The sequence below is a fragment of the Marmota flaviventris genome, chromosome 10, assembly GCF_047511675.1.
Source record: "Marmota flaviventris isolate mMarFla1 chromosome 10, mMarFla1.hap1, whole genome shotgun sequence".
Classification (NCBI taxonomy): Eukaryota; Metazoa; Chordata; class Mammalia; order Rodentia; family Sciuridae; genus Marmota; species Marmota flaviventris.
In genome coordinates this window covers 70,373,276-70,394,419 of record NC_092507.1, presented here as the reverse complement: position 1 = coordinate 70,394,419, position 21,144 = coordinate 70,373,276, and the positions used below count along the sequence as shown (strand labels likewise).

Below are 21,144 nucleotides of genomic sequence, written 5' to 3'. Positions count from 1 at the left end.
GTGTCATTGGGGTGTTCAGCTGTTTTAGTTTTTCTGTATGAATTTTCTGTGTTTGCAGATGAACAATGGGAATCTGTAATACTTTCCCTCTGCTTTGTGACAAATTATACACATCCACACCATCGCCTTAAGCTCTGAGGTTAAGTGATCAGGACTCTAGTGTAGTTAGTAGGAAATTATTTGGGATATTTTCTTAGTAGAAGCTTGTTCTTTGTACATACTGAATATGTCCAGTTCTTTGTAAAAACAAAGAAAGATGGGCTGACCAGTAGTTATTCTCTAGAAGCAATGTGTTTTGCTGACTTTTCTTTTTTCTTTTTAGTACTGTACCACTGAGCTACATCCCCAGAACTTAGTTTTTTTTTTTTTAAAGATTTTGAGACAAAATCTCACTAAATTGCTGAGGGTCTTACTAAGTTGCTGAGACTGGCCTTGAACTTGTCATTCTCTTGCTTCAGCCACCAAATCATAGGGATTACAGATATGTATCACTGCACCCAGCAAAAGCAATGTGCTTTATTAATTAATTTATTTTATTGGTTCTTTTAAGCTAAACCTGACAGTAGAATTCATTTTGATATAATTATACAAGCATGGAATATATACTGTTCTAATTAGGACTCCACTCTTATGGATGTACATAATGGTGGGAGTCGCTATGGTGTATTCATATATGTACAAGGGAAATTTATTTTGGATTCATTCTGCTTTCTTTTCTTTCCCTATTCTCCTCCCTTCCCTTTATTCCCCTTTGTCTAATCTACTGAATATGTTATTCCCTTCTCCCCTCTTATTGTGGATTAGCATCCACATATCAGCGAAAAATTTGAACTTTGGCTTTTTGGGGCTGGCATATTTCAATTAGCATGATAATCTCTAGATCCATCCATTTACTTGCAAGTGTCATAAAGTAATTCTTTATGGCTGAGTAAATACTCCCTGGTACCACATATACCACATTTTCTTTATCCATTCATCTGCTAAAGGGCACCTAGACTGGTTCTATAGCTTAGCTATTGTGAATTGAGCTGTTATGAATATTGATGTGTCTGTATCACTCCAGTAAGCTGAGTTTAAACCCTTTAGATATATACCAAAGGGTGGGAAAGCTGGGTCAAATGGTAGTTCCATTCCTAGTTTTTTTTTTTTAAGGAAACTCCATATGGCTTTCCATAGTGGTTGTACCAATTTGCAGTCTCATCAGCAATGTATGAGTGTACCTTCTTCGCGTTCTCACCAACGTTTATTGTTGCTGCATTCTTGATAATTGCCATTCTGACTGGAGTGAGATGAAATCTCAGTGTAGTTTTAATTTGCATTTCTTTAACTGCTAGAGATGTTGAACATTTTTTTCATATATTTGTTAACCATTCTTTTTTCTTCTTCTGCAAAGTGTCTGTTCAGTTCATTTGCCCATTTATTGACTGGGGTTTTTTTTTGGTGTTAAGCTTTTTAAGTTCTTTATATATCCTAGAGGTTAACACTCTATCTGAGGTGCAGGTGGCAAAGACTTTTTTCCCATTCCATAGGCTCTCTCTTTACATTCTTGATTGTTTCCTTTGCTGTGAAAAAGCTTTTTAGTTTAGTGCCATACCATTTACTGATTATTGATTTTACTTCTTGAACTGTAGTCTTGTTAAGGAAGTCAGTTCCTGAGCCAACATGTTGGAGTGTTGGGCATACATTTTCTTCTAGTATGTGTAGGGATTCTGGCCTAATTCCTAGATCTTTGATCCACTTTGAGTTGAGTTTTATACAGCGTAAGAGAAAGGGGTTAAATTTTATACAGCTACATAGGAATTTCCAGTTTTCCCAGCACCTTCATTGAAGGGGCTATCTTTTCTTCAATGTTCATTTTTTTTTGTGCCTTTATCTAGTATGAGATAACTGTATTTCTGTATTGTCTCTGGGTCTTCTATTCTGTTCCATTGGTGTTCTTGCTTGTTTAGGTGTCAGTATCATTCTGTTTTTTATTACTGTCACTCTGTAGTATAATGTAAGGTCTGAGATTGTGATGCCTCCTGCTTCACTTGTCTCAGGAAGGATTGCTTTGACTAGTCTGGGCCTCTTATTTTTCCAGATGAATTTCATGACTGCCTTTTCTATTTCTATGAAGAATGTAATTGGAATTTTGTTGGGAATTGGGTCGAATCTGTGTAGTGCTTTTGGTGGTATGACCATTTAAATTCTTTTTTATTTGTTCTATTTTGTTATACATGACAGTAGAATGCATTTTGACACATCATACATAAATGGAGTATAACTTCTCATTCTCTTGGTTGTACAGGATGTAGAATTACACAGGTTGTATAATCATATACGCATGTAGGATCATAATATCTGATTCATTCTACTATCCTTCCTATACCCATAACCCCTCCCCTCTGTTTACTCCCCTCTGTCTAGTCCAAAATACCTCTATTCTCCCCCCGAAACTTATTTTGAATTAACATCTGCATCTCAGAGAAAACATTTGGGCTTTGATTCTTTGGGGTTGGCTTATTTTGATTAGCATAATATTCTCCAGTTTCATCCATTTACTGGCAAATGCCATAATTTCATTCGTTCTTAAGGCTGTTTAATATTTCATTGTGCATATTTACCAAAATGTCATTATCCATTCATCTGTTGAAGGGCAACAGATGGTTCCATAGGTTAGCCGTTGTGAATTGAGTTGCTATAAACATTGATATGGCTGCATCACTGTCGTATGCTGATTTTAAATCCTTTGGGTATATACCTCAGAGTGTGTCAAAGGGTGATTCCATTTCAAGTGAGTCAAATGATGGTTGCATTCCAAGTTTTCTGAGGAATCTCCATACTGTTTCCCATAGTGATTGCGCCAATTTGCAGTCCCACCAGCATGTATAGCATTTTGATAATATTAATTCTGCCTATCCAAGAACATGGTGTGGGAGGGTCTTTTCATCTTCTACGGTCTTCCTCAGTTTCTTTCTTCAGTGTTGTGTAGTTTTCATTGTAGAGTTCCTTCACCTCTTTTGTTAGGTTGATTCCCAAGTATTTTATTTTATTTGAGGCTACTGTGAATGGGATAGTTTTCCTAACAAAGAGAAATGTTTGGGTATTTTGACTGATTTTATAAAATTATTTAATTAATGAAGATTGATATATTCCCCAAGGGGAGGTGGGGTGGAGAGAAGAGAGACAGACTAAATGAAACAGAGGTTATACAGAACTGATGAATTAAAAAGAGATTAAAAAAATATTGATAGTATTGAGTGATAATCTGTTTCCCAGAGTCAACAGGCACATTTTATCAGGAACAATTGGATCTCTTTCTTATATATTCTCAGTGTACATTGGAGGAAGATATTCTGTTTTTTTTTTTTTTTCCCTGAATAGTTGTTCTGGTAACAATTCTATAAATCCATATGTTTTCTTCATTTAGATTTTTAACTATTAAAATTTAATCTAATTTTTATTCACTTCTGTAAATAAGATTGTTTAGTATTATTTTATAATAACCAATTATATATTTAAATTCCATTAGAATAATCTTTATATTTTTCTTCTGCTTTATTTTTTCTTCAAGGGCCTATATTCTCTAACTTACATATTTATCCTGAGTGTTTTCTAGACTCCTTTCCTGTCCTTCCTACAAATCTTATAATAATATTCAATCTCTAGCTTATGCTTAGGTTCTAATAAGTGACCAGTCTTGTCCCAAGAATGGTAGATGGCATATCATGATATTATAGAAAGAGGGAGGCCATTGGATTTGGATAGGTAAAGATTTAAGCCTGAGCTTGCCACCATGTTGGTGTGTGTCTCTTAGCCTTTGGGCCATTAGGATTATTTTCTTCAGGGGACTTCTGTGAGCATGATATACCTGGCCTATAGAAGGTTCTCCATCACTGTTAATTTCCTTTCTTCTAGTTTTTTTATGTAATGTTTTGAGAACATAACATTAAAGTACTGTTTATAGTGTTATCCCATAAGAGCCATTCTTTGCACACTAGTGAGGTTCTACACCAAATTCGTTGTTTAAATTTAAGAATCAACTCCAAATTTATATTTTCATGATGATGTCTGTGCTTTGACATTTACCGCCACTCTACTGCCACCTAGTTTGATCTTTGGTTTATAAAGACTTGCTACAGGGGGAAACTTCTACTTACACCACTACTGTACTTCCCTCTTTTCCATCATTGATAGATTCCATGAGGCGGTCAGTCAGTTGCCCTCGGTCCATCTCTACTCACTCACTTCCCATGGGGGACATTCGCCCTGTTTCTGCTCAACAAGTGATATCAATATCACGGCCAACTTCAGCATCTCGGTCACATTCCTTGAATCGTGCTTCCTCCTACATGAAACAGCTCCCTCCTGGTAATGAAGCCAACTCTGCCAACTCTGAGGTGGTAAGTCATCTGCTTTGCCTTTTCAGGATTTCAGACTGTACTCTGAATCTTGGTGGCAAAGGGAATCTGCTTCAAGGAGAACAGGTTGAGCCTCAAATCCTTTCTGTAGTTCAATTCATGACCTTCTGGCATTGGAATTACTCATCTATTTTAGGATACAACTTAGAATGGACTTTTAGAATACAGACTTTATCACAGAACTCAAAGATGAAACTGAGAATAGCATTATTTTATTTTCTACTTGCTGATGTAGTAGGATAATATTGTTGAAAATCATCTGAATGAATGTATGGTTTTGTAGTATGTTATGTAGTCTGTCTGTAAATTTCAAAAAAAATTGTTATATAGAAAATTTCACTTACCAGGACTATTGATTTAATAGATTGAAAAAATATTGATAAGTTCTCCTTAGCGCACTTAAGTAACAATCTTGTTTATAACATATATGTTAGTGCTTCTTAGAGCAAAGTACAATATTGTTAATATTGAATATATATGTTGTTTATTATGAATATATAAATTAACACACAACATTCTCTCTTTAGCATGAATTCCATAAATTTAGAATTAGTCAGTGAATTTATTTTGCAACCAAGTACCTTCATATAGATCAGGGATTTAATTAGTTCATTTATTTATTTAATGTTGTTGTTTCCAAAGAGAAGATGAATTTCTTTTGGCGATGATGATTAAATATTTTTTCTAATTCACAGTTGTCTAAGGTATATGTAGCAAATGAAACTGACCAGGAAGTCATTTTTAATTATTCATATTTTTATTTTAGTTCTTTGAGTAAAATAAAACATAACCATGTAGAAACATGAAAGCTACCCTTGATATTTATATCCATTTAATGACAAGAATTTGTAAATATAAAAATTATATTTTTCCTTTTATTATTATTTTTCAATTAAAAGTGCATCATTTTTACCTAGAAATATCTTTCAGATTATACTGGCACAATGAAATAAGTCCCCCTCCAAATATCTGTATTCTTTCAAATTTAAGAGTGAGACTTTGCGGCAGCTGAAAACAAAAGAACAAGACGAAGATTTAACAAGTCAGACCTTATTTGTTCTCAAAGACATGAGGATCCGGTTTCCAGGAAAGTCAGATGCAGAATCAGAACTTCTGATAGAAGATGTGAGTCTTTGATATATTTAAAATATCAAGGAGCATTTATTTATTCTTGAATAGTAAAATTTATTTACTGGTAGCATTATATCTCAATGATATACCAAAATTAATGGAGCTTCTTTTCAGCTTCTAGAAGCTTTACAAAATATAGGGAATTATTTTAATTATTATGATTCAGGAACAGCAAGACCTCATTTATAATCAACAATGCTCAGTATATAGTCCTATTTTAATAACTTTCATCAAGTAAAAATAATTAGCATTAAATAATTATTATTCCTAGTGATTAAAGAAATATCACATTAAAATCTTTTATTAAAATTTAGATCTGAGATGTGATGAAAAAAGTGGGGCCCTGACATAAAAAGACATTTTGAGTTTCACAGTTTTTGGTCAAATTTTGAAATAGCGTATGCTGAATTGTGTTTTTCTTTCTACATGCACCTTTGCACCATCTAGTGGACCATTATAAAATGGCAAAGAATCCTGAACACTTGAGAGTTGACTTAACATCTCATTCATGAAAGGTCAAAGTTATTAAGATATTTTTGGTGAAATAGCATTTTCTCACTCAAGTTTCCATTTCTTTATTCAAGCATGCTTTTCAAATGGTTATTCTTAGATAATTCCTCTGTAATGAAACATTGTTTGCTGGGATCCTCTTGTTGGGGGAAAGGGGTGTGGGGGAGGGGGATGTTTTGATTTTTACAGAGAACTAGGCACCATCTAGTGGTCAACTGTAGAATAAAAATCCACACTTGGCCTTTTTAAAATTTTTAGCATTACTTTAGGCCTAAAGCAAGTATATACAAACAAAAACAAAAAACAATGAAAAAATCTTCTTTGGTTTAAAAAATACACAATAACAATTTATATTTAGTAATTATGACATAATTACAAATTATCAACCCCAAATATTATGCATTTTGTTGATATATATTACTAAAATGGCATCTTGTTTGAAGTGAGGTGATACATATTACATAAAAGAAAAGGGAAGAAAAATAGACACTGGAAGTAACGTATTATGTTAGATATATTTTTTATTTATGTACGCTATCTTATTCAATCAAGTTCTTTTCTAAGTAAAGCCAATGACTTTGTACTAGACACTTATCATTTTATGTATTTCTTAGAGATATTAATTATATTTTGCTGCTTTGAATAAGAAGAAAACTAGACAGTCATAGAGTAGAGCTAATATCTGTGGCTAATGTGACTGTTCTATAAAGAACCTATAAAGGTTTATATAATTAATAGTTGACATAAGATTGCTACATGTTCACTATATGCAGTTCTTTAATCTGTTTGCTATAGTATATATTATTAGGCTATATATTTAGAAATTCTGTAGATGTATACAAAAGAAAGAGATAGCAGAATCCTAATTAAATATAAGCTGCCTTCTAATGTATTATTCAATATTCTATTACTATGGATGATGTGGTTATTACAGCCAGGGGTATAAAGATAGAAAATCTATGTCTTCGATTTCTTCTCAAAACATATATGCCTGAAGACTTCTGCTTTCCACTCATTGTAGATTGTGTTATTGGTACAACAAGAAGAGACAGCTGTGGATTCAAATACTTTCTATACCTCATGTTGTAGGTCTTCACACATGTCTTTTTCTGAAAGTTGTCATTCTTTATTATGAGTGTTATTATATTGCTTTCATCCCACAAATTAATTAATAAAATTGTCTTTCACCCCTTTATTTTTCATGTATTATTTTCAATGAACATTCTAGAATAAATTCTTAATGTTTCTTCCCCCACACAGATCATCGATAACTGGAAGTATCATAAAACAAAAGTGGCTTCATATTGGCTCATAAAATTGGATTCTGTGAAACAGCGAAAAGTGAGTAGTGCTCAGGAACAGCTCTGTCCATTTGGATTGTGTATTAAGCCAGGGTCAGTTAGTCAGATAGTCAGATCTGTACACGTTTGTTTACTCATTTCCTCACCAAGTATTCAATGAATACCTACTATGCTAGGCATTGTTCAAGATTCTGAGGATTTAAAAAAAAAAAAAGATCCATGCTTTCATAGAGCTTACATCTTAGTTAAGATGTTTGATAGGGTTGGGGTTCTGGCTCAGTGGTAGAGGGCTTGCCTAGCATGTGTGAGGCCCTGGGTTTAATCCTCAGTACCATATAAAAATAAATTAATTAAATAAAGGTATTGTGTCCATCTACAACTAAAAAAAATATTTAAAAAATTTTAAAAAAGGGGGCTGGGGTTGTGGCTCAGCAGTAGAGCGCTCGCCTCCCATGTGTGAGGGCTCGATCTCCAGCACCACATAAAAATAAATGAATAAAGGTATTGTGTCCAACTATAACTAAAAAATAAATATTTTAAAAAATAAAATAAAAAAGTATTTAATATTAAACATGCAATAGAATTTAAGATAGTATTAAGTACTATGAAGGAAGATAAAGCAGGATTAAACAGTAGAAGGTAACTTTGGAGAAGAGACTTAAATGAAACAGGAACCATGCTCTGCAGATACAATATTATGGAGCAGAAGGAAGAACTAGACAAAAGATCCTGAGGTAGAAATTAGATTGATGTGTTCGTGAAGCATAGCAAGGCACCATTATATTTATTCACGTATTCATAGTCCATTTATTTTTGCTGGAAAAGAATGAGTGATTTAGTGGTGAGAGATGCAGTTGGATAGATAGGCAGGGCTCAGATCACAACTTTATAGGCTATGAAAAGACACTGGGATTTATTCTTACTGGGAGGGTTTGACCTAACCAAGGACATTTATTCTAATTAGAGGGAGGGCAAAGATAGGGTAGTGTAGTGGGAAAATGTGAAAGTTTTTTTTTCTGGTGGGAGATTTGAGAGGAGAATAAGAGGAATGTTACAGTTCTTTTGGAAAGTGGGAGAGAGTCTGTCAAATACACTGGAACAAAATTTAAAAAAGGAGGAGATATGCTGTTTTAATAACTATAGTGAAGTTGCTGTATTCTTTCAGTAATACAAATTACCATTTGTCCTTTCTAGAATTTATTGTTAATAAGTTGAACTTGACATTGATCAGATTGACTTGTAAATTATATATTTTATCTGTGTCAGCTGAACTCACTGTTATACATTAGTACATTCAACAGATATTTATGTCATGTCTGTCACGTGCGAATATAGTGCTGCTATTGAGAAGGTTATATCAGAGCTGGTGACAGGGATAGACTGTAAATCATATGGTAACCCCTGAATCCATGTTTTCCTAGTCACTGGCTCTGGCCTTGATTGATGAAGATAGGGCATTTCATTAGAATTATAACCCTGAATTTCCTGAAGTCCATGTGATTTTTGCAATTTAAAAGAGAGAATAGTGTAGGTAAAATATTAATTAAAATAAGAAATAGGTCAAATTATTTATAAGACATGAATATACAATAAATGTGATATTTCAAATCAATGGAGAAAAAATGATTTTTCCAGAAAATGATACTGAAACAATTGGCTATTTGTAAAAAAATTAAGTTGGAGTTTATCTCTGACCATATACAAAAATAAATACCATATAGATTATAGTTTGATATGTAAAAAAGAAAATATTAAAGATTTAAAAGAAAATGCAGAAAGATTTTAAAGTAGGGAAACAAGAGAGACCTAAAAACTCCAAGTCTTAAAAGACTGATAGAGTCAGATTTGACTATATAAAAACTGATGGCAAAAGACACGTAAAACCAAGTAAACACAGTGGTAAAGAGAATTGGGTAAGAGGGGGTCGCTCAAGGAAGATAGATATTGTTGCATATAAAATGAAAAGTAACATCAGTAAACCAGTACTTCCTACAACTCAACTGCAAAGCAAACTAGTCTATAAATATCAATAAATAAAATGGCAACACATAAAAAAAAAACGCCCTGAAAAGACAACTTATGGATCTTCACATTGCCAATTAACATGTAAATAGATCCTTAGCCTCACTAATGATGAAGAAACAGCAAATAAAACCCATCATATTGGCAAAAAGTAATAAGATAATATCCAGTGATGGGAATAGTGTGGATAAAAGGGGATTTACCATACTATTAGAAGGAGAATAAATTGATATAACTCTTTAGAAAGGTAATTTGCAGTATCTATTAAAATTACAAATGTTCATATCCTTATAACTCAGCAAACTCGCTTCTGGCATTTTGCCCTATGGAATTACAGCCTGAATATATCAGAGATTTCTCTATGTGAGCATTCACTGCAGTGTATTTATGAAAGCAAAATACTCAAAGCTGCTTAAATGTCTTTCAATGGTTTATGGTTAAATAAACTTTAGTACATTTATTCAATTCAGTTGCATTCAATTGAATACTATTCTACAGTCACAGATATTAACCTGAGAGAGAGCACAAGACTGTGACTTTGACCTATGAAACATATGTTAGTAAAGTTACCCACACTTTGCTAATTATGACTGAAGGACACATGCAGGAAACAGCCAGTAAGTGCAGGGATTCTGGGAAGCTGAGTCTGTCTGCTCTCTGGTGCCTCTAATACCAAAACCCGGAGGCTGTCTGGGTTCAGAGTAACTCACAAGTGCCATATATGTGTGGCTCATGTTGGCACAGAGGGAACCATTTATATTTGGGTGGTTTTTATTTTTATTTTCTATTGGTCACCTGTGAGACCTATGTGACTAACTTCCATTCTTCAGCCACATGAAATACAAATCCTAGGCTTATTTACTATGTATGGGCTTTGTTCCACAGAACTTTCTGCAAGGATGCAAATGTTTATACCTGTGATGTGCAGTGTAGTAGTGAATAGCCACATATGGCTATTGAGCCCTTCAGATGTGACTGAGGAACTGAATTTTTTATTTATATTTAATTAACTTAACTTTTAATTTAAAGAGCCAACTATTTTAGTGGCTTCTGTATTTGAAAGTGTGGATCTAGATGCAGTGTTCTGAAACATTTTTGATGAGAACTTTCTTGGTTATCTTTCCGCTGATAAATTCAGAGGGTTTGCAAGAATGTCTAGTAAGTCAGAATTTCCATGGGCATTTCAAAGAAGTAGCACCATTGTTAACTTTCTCACTTTGATACTATCCTAAAAAGATACCAAGATATTAAAGAAACAAGTTAATAATATATAATGTCCCCTTTAAACTACTTATGTATGTGTGCTACTCTAATATATATATATATATATTAGATTTAATGATATATATATATATATATATATATATATATATATATATTTAAAAGATTTGTTTAAACATGGATAACAGAATTTTAAAACTTATTTCTGGAGAGAAAATTTCTTAAGCCAAGTAGAGAAAGTAGTGGCATTTGGTGTCCTTTTTCCTTTTGTTTTTGTTTATGTATATATGTGTGTGTGTGTGTGTAATTGTGTTTATATATTATGTGTGTATACATATACACATATATATTGCTATTGTTGTTGTTAGAATAATCTTTTTAAAAATAGAGGAATGGCAGGAAAACAAAGACTTCTTTGTGGAAAGGCGCTGATAATATAACAGGGATGTTAACCTGGCTTCCTGTCCCCAACAATGACCTCATGTTGAAGCAGGGGCAAGGGAAAGAGGTGGATAGGATCTCTTGGGGCCTCAGGACCTTGCCCAGCTCAGCTGTCCTTGCTGCCTGGACTCACTCTTCCTGTACAACATTCTTTTGGAAGGTACAGTTCATTTTCATGAAACCTGTTGGGTTCTTCCACAGCCAAACATCATCCTTTCCTACTTGAATCTTCTTGGCACTTTGTCCTCAATTGTACTTGTGGTCTACTTTGAGATATTTATGGATTTATTTTTTTTTTCCCCATCCTTTTAAAAACAAGAGCGCCAGACTTACCTATAGTCACCTGTAGGAGGCATCCTCTAAACACTTGTTAAATTAGTTCAATTCCAGACTTAGGAGCCCTGTTAATACCAAGCTCCTACCCTTTTTTCCTTGCTTCCTTTTTTCCTTGTTTGAATGCAATGAAAAATTAAGACAATGCTCTTCTATGTTTCACATGTGATATGAGAAGGCCTGATGAGCATTGTATGACATGATCAACTGATATGTCTGATTAGTTACAATATTTGTGAATAGGAAGAAATGATTTATTGCATTGTTAAGCTTCATTGGGTTTCTAAATTTAGAGTAAAAATAAGCACTTGCTTATCAACTTACTAGCACAGCACCTATCCTAGTATATCTATTTTTTCCATGTAGATTTTCTCTAAGAATATTTGTATTATCTTTTCTTCCAGTTCTAAGTGTGAAATGGAATTTAAGTGTTCATCGTATACTGCTATATTTAGGTGGGGGTGGACCTATAGTGCTAAGGTGAGGGCAGGATCTTTGTTTACAATTTATCCATCCTCTTACCTGTGTTTTGAGCTCTTGTTTTGCCTATTGCTTTGGTGTAAATGAACAGTATCATATTTCCTTTGTGTTCATAGACAGCAGCAAGATATCCCACTTGCAATGTGAAGCTTGCTAACATCCCACAGTTTGCACTAGCCAAACAGTTGCAATCATTCTTCTACATAGGTAATTTAATAAACAAATCTATTTTTTGACAGAAGAATTCATATATTGAATTTTGGCTCTCAAAGAATAAAAATGTCTGATATTAAGTAGAAAAAGTTTATCTTGCAAAGAGGCCCCTGAAAGGGTCTGAGGAATGCAAGGCACAGGCTGTGAGCTGAAGTGAAAGCTCAGGATTTGCACATGTGCGACTTATTTGTAGCAATTTTTCATGCTATGGTCATGATTACTGTGGTTCCTTTTCTTTCTTCAACCATTTTGTTCTTTAAGAGACTTTTCCCCAAACAGACTCTACTTTCTCAGATAAATAGTGAAGGGTGAGCCATCTGGGAAAAGCAGTAAGGCGAATCTTTCGGCATCATTGTGGGTTGACTTTCTTCCCCCACCACATGGTTAAGAGCTTTTACCCACGAGTAATCAGTAAAAGGAATGCCAAGACATATTTTTGTAAAACTTTTCATTTTTGTTAAATTAACTGTGCCAAAATATATCATTTTCACTCATAATCACAAAAAGAAACATAATAAACATACACATTGGAAGCACAAGTCATCAAGCCAGCCAGCAGTGGGGAGGCCCTGAGATTTCATGTAAATGAAGATTTCTTTTTGGAGTTTTAAAAAGTATTGTGTCTACTTAATCAATAATATTAAGATTAATCAGGTGAAATACTTCAGACAGAAATAACAGTATAGCAATATTGTGGAGACCACCATCAGCTCAAACTTCAGTGTTCTTAACTGATTAATTTACATATATAGAATATTAAATATGTAACTAATTTTTCTATGCCTTTTCTCTTCCTCAAGTTGATTTTAGATGAAAGAAGATGAAGAGATCACAGATGGACTAACTGAAAATGTTTTTCCTGATAATAAGAAGGGTAAAACTAGAAAGTCAGGATTAGGTGGTAGAAAGAGGTACTCAGCTTATAGAATTATAGATTTGGGTTCATGACTGCCTTCATCCCTGCTTCTAGGAGGTAACTTCTTAGAACTTTTTAAAGACTAACTTAAGTCCTGAATGGCTCTTGTCAGGAAGTAGGACATAGAATGGGGTTATCATCTAGCCTTACAGAGGGTACAAGGCAGACTGATTTTTTTTTTTTCTTCGTTACTAAGGATTCTCATGTCAGGGTGTTTCTCTAATGTATTTTATTTTACTAAGAATTTTTCAGTTGCAAAATTATTTTGTATAGGATATGGTCATCAGTTTGAAACCTGTGCTATTTCCTTATAAAACTAGGAAATGCATCCAAGTAAACCAAAAGAAGCATGGAAATTTGGTCAGCTGAGGAATGCAGAATTAGGTATTATAAAAAGTCACCCATTTAGAAAGCAAGAACTTAACTAATTTACACTAGATGTAGATTAATCAGATTCATCCTTTCTGTGGTTGTGATAATAGTCAACAACCATTGGAAAGCTTCGCCAGTTTAGTCCTCTGGGAGGTACACCCTAAGATGCAGTTAGAGCTGAAGGAGACTTATATGGGACAATACCCATGAGAGATAAAAGGTAGAGAGAGCTGGAAGAGCCTTTAGACTGCAATGCAGATCTGACACCTGTGAATGAAAGGGAGGAAGATTGCATAGGAAGGGCCTCAGACTCTAGTGAAGTTCTAAGAACATCTTGGTCAAGGCTGATGGGCCCAGAGCCTGTTAGAGGGAACATGCTGGGTAGAAATAGCTCTTCACTGCTTGCTTCTTGGCTGGGAGCAGTCTGAGGAGACCACAAGCATGGCTTGGATATTACAGGGGATCCTGGATGGGAAAGCATCAGTTTTAAAACATGTATTCTTTAGAAAAAGTTAGTTTAAGTGGCAAGTCATTGTAGCTGCCACAAAGGCTGTGTGCAAATCAATTTAATTTGATAAACACTTATTGGTTTCCAGTTTTGTACAAGAATTTTGCTAGGCACTACAGGGGATTTTGAAAGTTCATTCATTTATTTGCTCTCTCAAACATACATTCAGCAGATATTTATTGAGGGATTACCTTGTCCAAAGCACTATTCTACATGGTATAGAATGCACATCTGAATTCTAGTTAGGGACCACTGTTGAAATATTTGTCTCATTTTTTTTTCTGTTCCGAGATTAAGGCATTTTCTGGTTGTTCATTAGAATATTATAAAACTAAGATTAGAATGCCATACAGTCTCCCACCTGCTTTCCTTTCTTGTGTTCTTGGAAACAAAATTATTTGCCTTTTCACATTTTCCTTAATAGGTATAAAATGTAAAGATCCTGGGTTACAGGAATTAAGTACTGAAAAGAATCCTCACCAGGTGAAAATGAAAATAGTTAATCTTATTCAACATCATGTTGTGGTAAATCCACACTTGCATAATTTAGCTTTCTGCCAAGGATGCAGTTGCCTTAAATAGTTTGCAAGGAATGTATATGAAGTATGAAAATACTGCAGTGTTGGTGGGCTGTGAAGAATGCCACATTTGCTGAAAAGCTTATTCTCTGTTGTGATATCTAGGCATAAAGTAAGATTAGAGGATGAAGAGAAATCAGTAGTGAGGTGAAGGTTGCATTTTATTTGCATTTATTTTAGGTTTCTTGGAAATCTTTATTTATTGACTACTACTTCTCTAAATAGCAATTTATTTTTCATATCTACCCTTGTTGCTTCTGCCTTAATTTTGGTTATGGTTTTCCCATCTCTCTTTCACATGGGCTGACATAGATGCTGCTCAAAAGTGTTGGTTTTTGCATCAGCAAAGATGCCTCTACCCTATAGCCACAGCTGCTGCACGCGTCATTACTACAGCATGTAGTGATTTTAATGTTATTTCTAAACTGCCTTCACCTTGTGCCATTATTTTAATTTAGGACCAACTGTTCAGCCATATGGAGCGGTTTGTCATTCAACATCTGAATGTTCTTACAAAATATGAATTTGTCAGTGTGCTTTATGCTTTCAAATGTGCTATATCTCATATGGAAAAGACAAATCTTTTTACTTTATTAATGTTGTCATTGACTAACTCTCCCATTTATTTTTCCCATGGAGAACTTAATGTTGGACTGGGATGCTTTTAAATGTCATAATGTAAGGAAATGGATACCCACATTCTACAAGTTAGCCTCACTTGAACCCATAGATAAAAACAAGGGCACCTTGCTGACCATTTTTGTGTTTCACGGATTATTTATCTTCATCCAATTGCATCTAACCTTAAAATACCAGGAATAAAAAAATATCACAACTAAAACTGGCACTAATTTACATTATGTCAGTCTGATTTCTGGCCTGCCTGATCTCTGCATTCTTGAAATTATTCGATGATTGTTTTGCTAAGGTACAGTCATTGTTTCCCATGTATATATATAACCTTTTGCAAGCTCATCATACTCCATTGTTATGAAGGAGAGGGGTGCTTATGCACCTCCCCTGCTCTATTAGTACCCAGTGGCCCTCTCCCTTTCCCAAATACACTTGCCTAGAGGTACAAGTGAGTCTAAGAAGAGACAGTTGGTTTCTCCACTCAGCTTTTGCTATTGGCATCTGGGAAGACCGCATGGTGAGGCAGTGTTGGGAGATAGCTAAGAGCACAGGTCTGGATACACACTGGTCCACTTAGCAACTGTGTACTCTTCATGTTACTTATCTGTTCTGTGCCTGAGATTTCTCATCCATAATATGAGATCCAAAATATTTTCACAACCAAAAACTTTTCATAACCCTTAAGGCAGCAACAACTCACCCCCCCTTAACTCATTTGCTCATGATCCTCAGACAGGAAGTAATGTGTTGTTTTTGTCTGTTCCTGAGATTGAATATTCACATCTTTTTTCTGCAGAAATATTAATGTATATAATTGTGGAATTTATCCTCAAGATTTTCAGAATGGCCCTGTGGACCAATAATATCTGTCTCATGTTTTTGTTTTGAGATTAAATGAGTTAATATGTATAAAATTGCCTAGAATAGTAATTAACATATTGTAAGTCCTTGATAAATGTTGGCTCTGATTTTTACCTTGTCTGCAAAGGTTTCACTTTCTTGCAAGGAATAATTCACTAAGGTAAGCAACGACTAAGTGGTAGCCTTTATCTTAAGCCTTGGAGACAGGTAACTATATTACCAACATGGCCACAATTCCTCCCTTTACATAAATAGTAGTCTTTATTAAATGGGAAATTAAAGTGAGATGATTAATAATGGAAGAGGAACCAGGCACTGAAAAATAATATAAGTTTGGTAGGTAAGGTCTCCTTAAGAAATGATGTTTAAGACAGAGTGTACCAGGTGAACAGATAGAAGACCGTTATAGTCCAAAAAGAGCTATATGAAAGAGATATGAAGCACTTGGATTCTTGTTCCCTTTGTTTGTGTCTCCTCCTCTTTTCCAAGTCATGGGAGCGGGTATTTCTAACTACCCCTCTTCCTAGGACCCAAGCTTGCCTTCTTGGGGAGGGTGTTTGGAAACTGAAGGCAAAAGGAGCAAGGGGGGATGTACATTCTCAATGTGTTACCCTGGAAAGGAAGGAGGAAGTGCTTGGGTTGCTCAGACCATGCCAATATCACCAATCTGGGAAATTGTTCCTAAGCAGGTGTAACATGCCTGGAGATTGTTCCGTATCCGTGTTGCAGGACCCATTCAGAGTGGAGCAGAAGCATCCCCCATCCATTCTGAAGCTGCTGCTTTGGGCATGTGTGGCCTAGGATATTGGACCATCAGGCTTTTCAAATTCCTTAGAATGAAGAGTAGTGTAGAATGGTGACCAAGAAAGACTACTTGAAGGCAGTGTACCTTGCACAATACGTGGCATAGAGTAGGAAGCTCTGTGAGTTGCCCTTGTGTTTGGTTCTTGTGTAGCATATATTCATTTTACCATAAGATTATTTAAAGAGGATGAATATTCCATAATTTCAACTGCTTTATCAATTAAAAGATGAACAATCTCTTTTATAACATAAGGCGAAAACATTGATTCAGGGCAATCTTACAATTCCCAGTGTTGATAACATTTTCAATTTCAATTATTTTATATAACTCATAATTTTTTTACATTAATTTATGTTAACCTATAACTTGCTAGTTTTCCATTGTCTCCTTTCTGAATTGACTTTCAGCCTGTTATTCCTCACTGATACATTGACAGAAAGTAGAAAATTGAGAAATTATTTAAATTTATCTTTTTATAATTCGTGTTGATTCTTCTATCACATTAGTTGTAAGTACTGTTGTCTACATTGAAAAAGAGTTAAAACTAATAGCATCAATGAAAGTTGTAAAAAACAAAAGGCATAAATTAATGCCTAATATGCATATGATATCAGCATTATTGTGAATAATTCATATTAAACTTTAAAAAATTCTTCTTTTTAATTAAGCATTCACTATTTGTGTTAAGGAGCTTTTCCAAGACAGTGTTTTTCACGAGCTTCTTTATTGTAGATTGCATTATCTGTCCTTCCCCTCCCCTTGCTGACAGACCCTGGTCCAGTCTAGGGTTTGCATTTCTGCCTCCACTTCACAGTGAGGGCAGCTGGCACAGGCAGGGAAGCAGTGATGCTGCTCAGAGTTCATTGTGAGAAACTGTAGCTGGTATTCCAGACTTACCATTATCAGGGAGAAATAACATCACTTCCTTAATGTTCCTGTCTTAAAAAGAAGGAAACTTTCTTTTATATGTTTCCAGTTTTTCAAATGTTTGTTCTTGTTGAAATTATGTCTCTGCTCAGCCTTTATATTTGACAGTCATTTTTTTTTCTGTTTTCATCTTTCACTCTCATTTTTATAGCATTTGCCATAATTAGATAAAACAAGAAGTGAAAAATCTACTTTGGTGAGCTGAAATTAAAGTGGCTGTATGTATTGGCATTAACTTTTTTATGAAAGAGTTTTATTGGAAATCCCTGCATTGCGTAAAAATCAAATACTCATGCATTAGGCAAAGCAGCTTTCCCCAGAATGTTTTCTAGGACCACTTGGATTTCAGATATCCAGATTAACCGTAGTCCTTGTTCCCTGATCATGTCTCCTCATTATTCTGGATATGGCCTACTTTTATTTATTGTTTTTAATATTATATCACCTGTGAAACCAACACCTAAACAATGGCTAATCTGTTGATAATAATCAAATGGATCTCTTTTATCCCTCTGTGTCCCTTGTCTCAGGGAACTGTTTTCTTGAATTCAGCATTCACCAGTTCCTCACTTTCTTTCTTTATATTTTAATATCATAATAATGTATTTTTCCAAAAAATATTTTAAAAATTTCTTGTTTTTAATTCTCTTAAGACTGTCATACTATATATAATTTCTGACATATATTTTTGTACATGACAGTAGAATGTACTTTGACATCTTACATATATGGAGTATAATTTCTCATTCTTCTGATGGTACATGATGTAGGATCACATCAGTTATGTAGTCATATATGTACATAGGGTAATAATGTCAGATTCACTCTACTATCCTTCCTAGCCCCAGATCCCTCCCCTCCCTACTCTCCTCTAATCCAAAGTAACTCTGTCGTCCCCTCCATCCTGTTACCTTATTGTGAATTAGCATCCACTTCTCAGAGAAAACATTCGACCTGAATTTTTTTGGAATTAGCTCATTTTGCTTAGCATGATATTCTCCAGCTCCATCCATTTATTGGCAAATGCCATAACTTCTTCCTTCTTTAAGGCTGAGTAACATTCCACTGTGTGTATATACCACATTTCTCTTTATGCATTCATCTGTTGAAGTACACCTAGGTTGGTTGCATAGTTTAACTATTGTAACTTGAGCTGCAATAAACTGACATGTAGTTTTAAACCCATCACTCATTATACTACCACATTATTCTGTGTTATGTGTCATATTTTATTCATTTTTGAACTACTGTATAATAATCTGGGGGGATGAACCCATTTCTCCACTATCACTATTCGTTTATCCATTCTCCCACTGTTGGAGAGTTAGGTCGTTTCCAGGTGTTTATAACTGTGTGGCTGTTTGAACAATCTTATGCATGCCTCCTATTTTTACCTCTGATAGATTCTCTTAGGAATAAAATTGCTGAGACAAACAGTGCATGAATTTTCAAGCTGTTTTCCAGAGTGATTGCACTAGTGTGTACTCATACCAATAGGTCTGAGAGACATGGTAGATTGCCATCCACTTGGTCTCATTAGACTTTTTTTTTTCATTTAAATGGGTATGAAATGATATCTTATTACATAGACTTAATTTTTATTCTTCATATTTATTTCTTCTTTTGTAAGATGCCTGTTCATAAATTTTTGTCTAAGATATTTATAAGTTGTTAGAAATCTTTGTATATTCCTGATACTAGTCTTTTGTTGGAAGGAAGTATGTGTTTTTGAATATGTTTTCCAAATTTGTAATTTGGTCTTTTATTTTCTTTAGTGACCAGTAGTTCTTCATTTTAATATGATCAAAATCTGTTAATCTTTTGTGGTCTTATTCCTTTTTGTGACTTTAGAAAAGCCTCTTTCTAAAAGGATTTGAAAAATATTTACCCCTAATTTCCACTAAGATATTTGATGGTTTACTAGAATTGATTTTTGTTAGCTGAGAGAAGTAAGGATCAACCTCATCTATTCTTTTTCATAAAGATTATTACTTTAAAATCTCCATTTATTGAACACTCACTTCTTACTCCAGTGGTATCACTTGTTGTCTCTGTTATATACCAAAGTTTCATAAGTGTATGGATCTACTTTGGACTTTTTAATTCTGTGCTGTTGTTCAGTTTTTGTGTGTGTGCCCATCTTTGAACATACCTAGATTTTTAAGTGCTTTGGTTTTTCCATTAGGTGTTGGACATAGTAAAAACAAGCATTCGTACAGTTCTTCCACGCATCTGGAAGGTAGCTGATGTTGAGGAAGTAAATTTATATCGGATTTTCAACCGGGTTTTTAATCGCTTACTCTGGAGTCATGGCCAAGGACTCTGGAATTGTTTCTGTGATTCAGGGTAAGTTGTAAGTCATCTCTTATTGTGTAATTTTTAAATATTTTACCATTTAGTTATAGAGGTAGTCCAAAAAAGTGGTTAAATTTCTTTGATAATCTGTAAAAATGGATTATTTTTACTGCATGTAATGTGGTAGTATTCACCTGTAATTTATATTAATTAACCTGATTTATATAAGATGATTAATATGAACATAACATCATGTAACTAATTTGAATTCAGTGGAGAGAAAGTAGTCTTAATTAATGAAAAAATTTAAATTACAAACCAATATCCTTAAATCTTTATGAAGGAGACTTCTAAAGTTATGGCGATACCCTTCCTCCCCTCCAGAATTCCTGTGCTGCCCAAGTTGCTGTGACTCACTGTCATTTGGTCTTCAAGATATCTGAAACTGAAACACTCCATACTATTTCATTCAGAAATGTCTTCCCTTCCTGACTTCCCATAATCCTGATGTTATTCTCCTAATCATACAGGTGTGATGTTTCTGAGGTGTCTGCATCTTCCTTCTCAATGCTGTCTTTTTTTAAATATTTATTTTTTAGTTCTAATTGGACACCAAGGTATTGTACCTTTATTTTTTAATTTATTTTTATGTGATGCTGAGGTTCCTCAAACCCAGGGCCTTACACGGCTAGGCAAGCACTCCACCGCCGGGCCACAACACCAGCCCCTCAACGCTGTCTTTATTCACTCATTGGTGAAATCCTACCTGTTTTTCTGTCACATTATTTCGACTGTGGCTATTATAAATTGTTTATCATTATTCTTTCTACAGTCATCAACATTTAACTGTTGGGTAGATACTTTTGGAGATATAAAAGTGAATTTGATATAGCTGCTCCTCTCAAGAAGGTGATAAAAATAGTTAACAATGCTACTTATTGTAGGCCAGGCTCTGTTTAATCACTTTACATGTGTTTAAGTGGTTCATTCCTCATAGCATCACTTTGAATAAGGCTCTGTATTGTCTCTGTGTTATAGGTAAGGAATCTGAGATGCACCCAGGGATAAGGACCCAGAGTAACTGGGATTTGAACTCCATTAGCCTTGACCCCAAAGTTCATGCTCTTAACCAATAAGCACCTCTGCCTTTTGTAGACAAAATACGATGTACACAAAAGTAAACAATATAAAAGAGGC

General features: G+C 34.5%; 1 protein-coding gene across 4 annotated transcripts in view; it reads left to right on the top strand.

The window, feature by feature from the left end:
* Nucleotides 1-21,144, top strand: part of Ttll7 (tubulin tyrosine ligase like 7) — a 153,363-nt gene that overhangs the window by 111,314 nt on the left and 20,905 nt on the right. For all 4 annotated transcript variants that reach the window (XM_071617983.1, XM_071617985.1, XM_071617984.1 and 1 more), the window contains 4 exons: nt 4,177-4,382; nt 5,391-5,525; nt 7,302-7,382; nt 19,838-19,998. In XM_071617983.1, the coding sequence (XP_071474084.1) occupies nt 4,177-4,382; nt 5,391-5,525; nt 7,302-7,382; nt 19,838-19,998 (583 nt within the window). The remainder of the gene's footprint in view (nt 1-4,176; nt 4,383-5,390; nt 5,526-7,301; nt 7,383-19,837; nt 19,999-21,144) is intronic.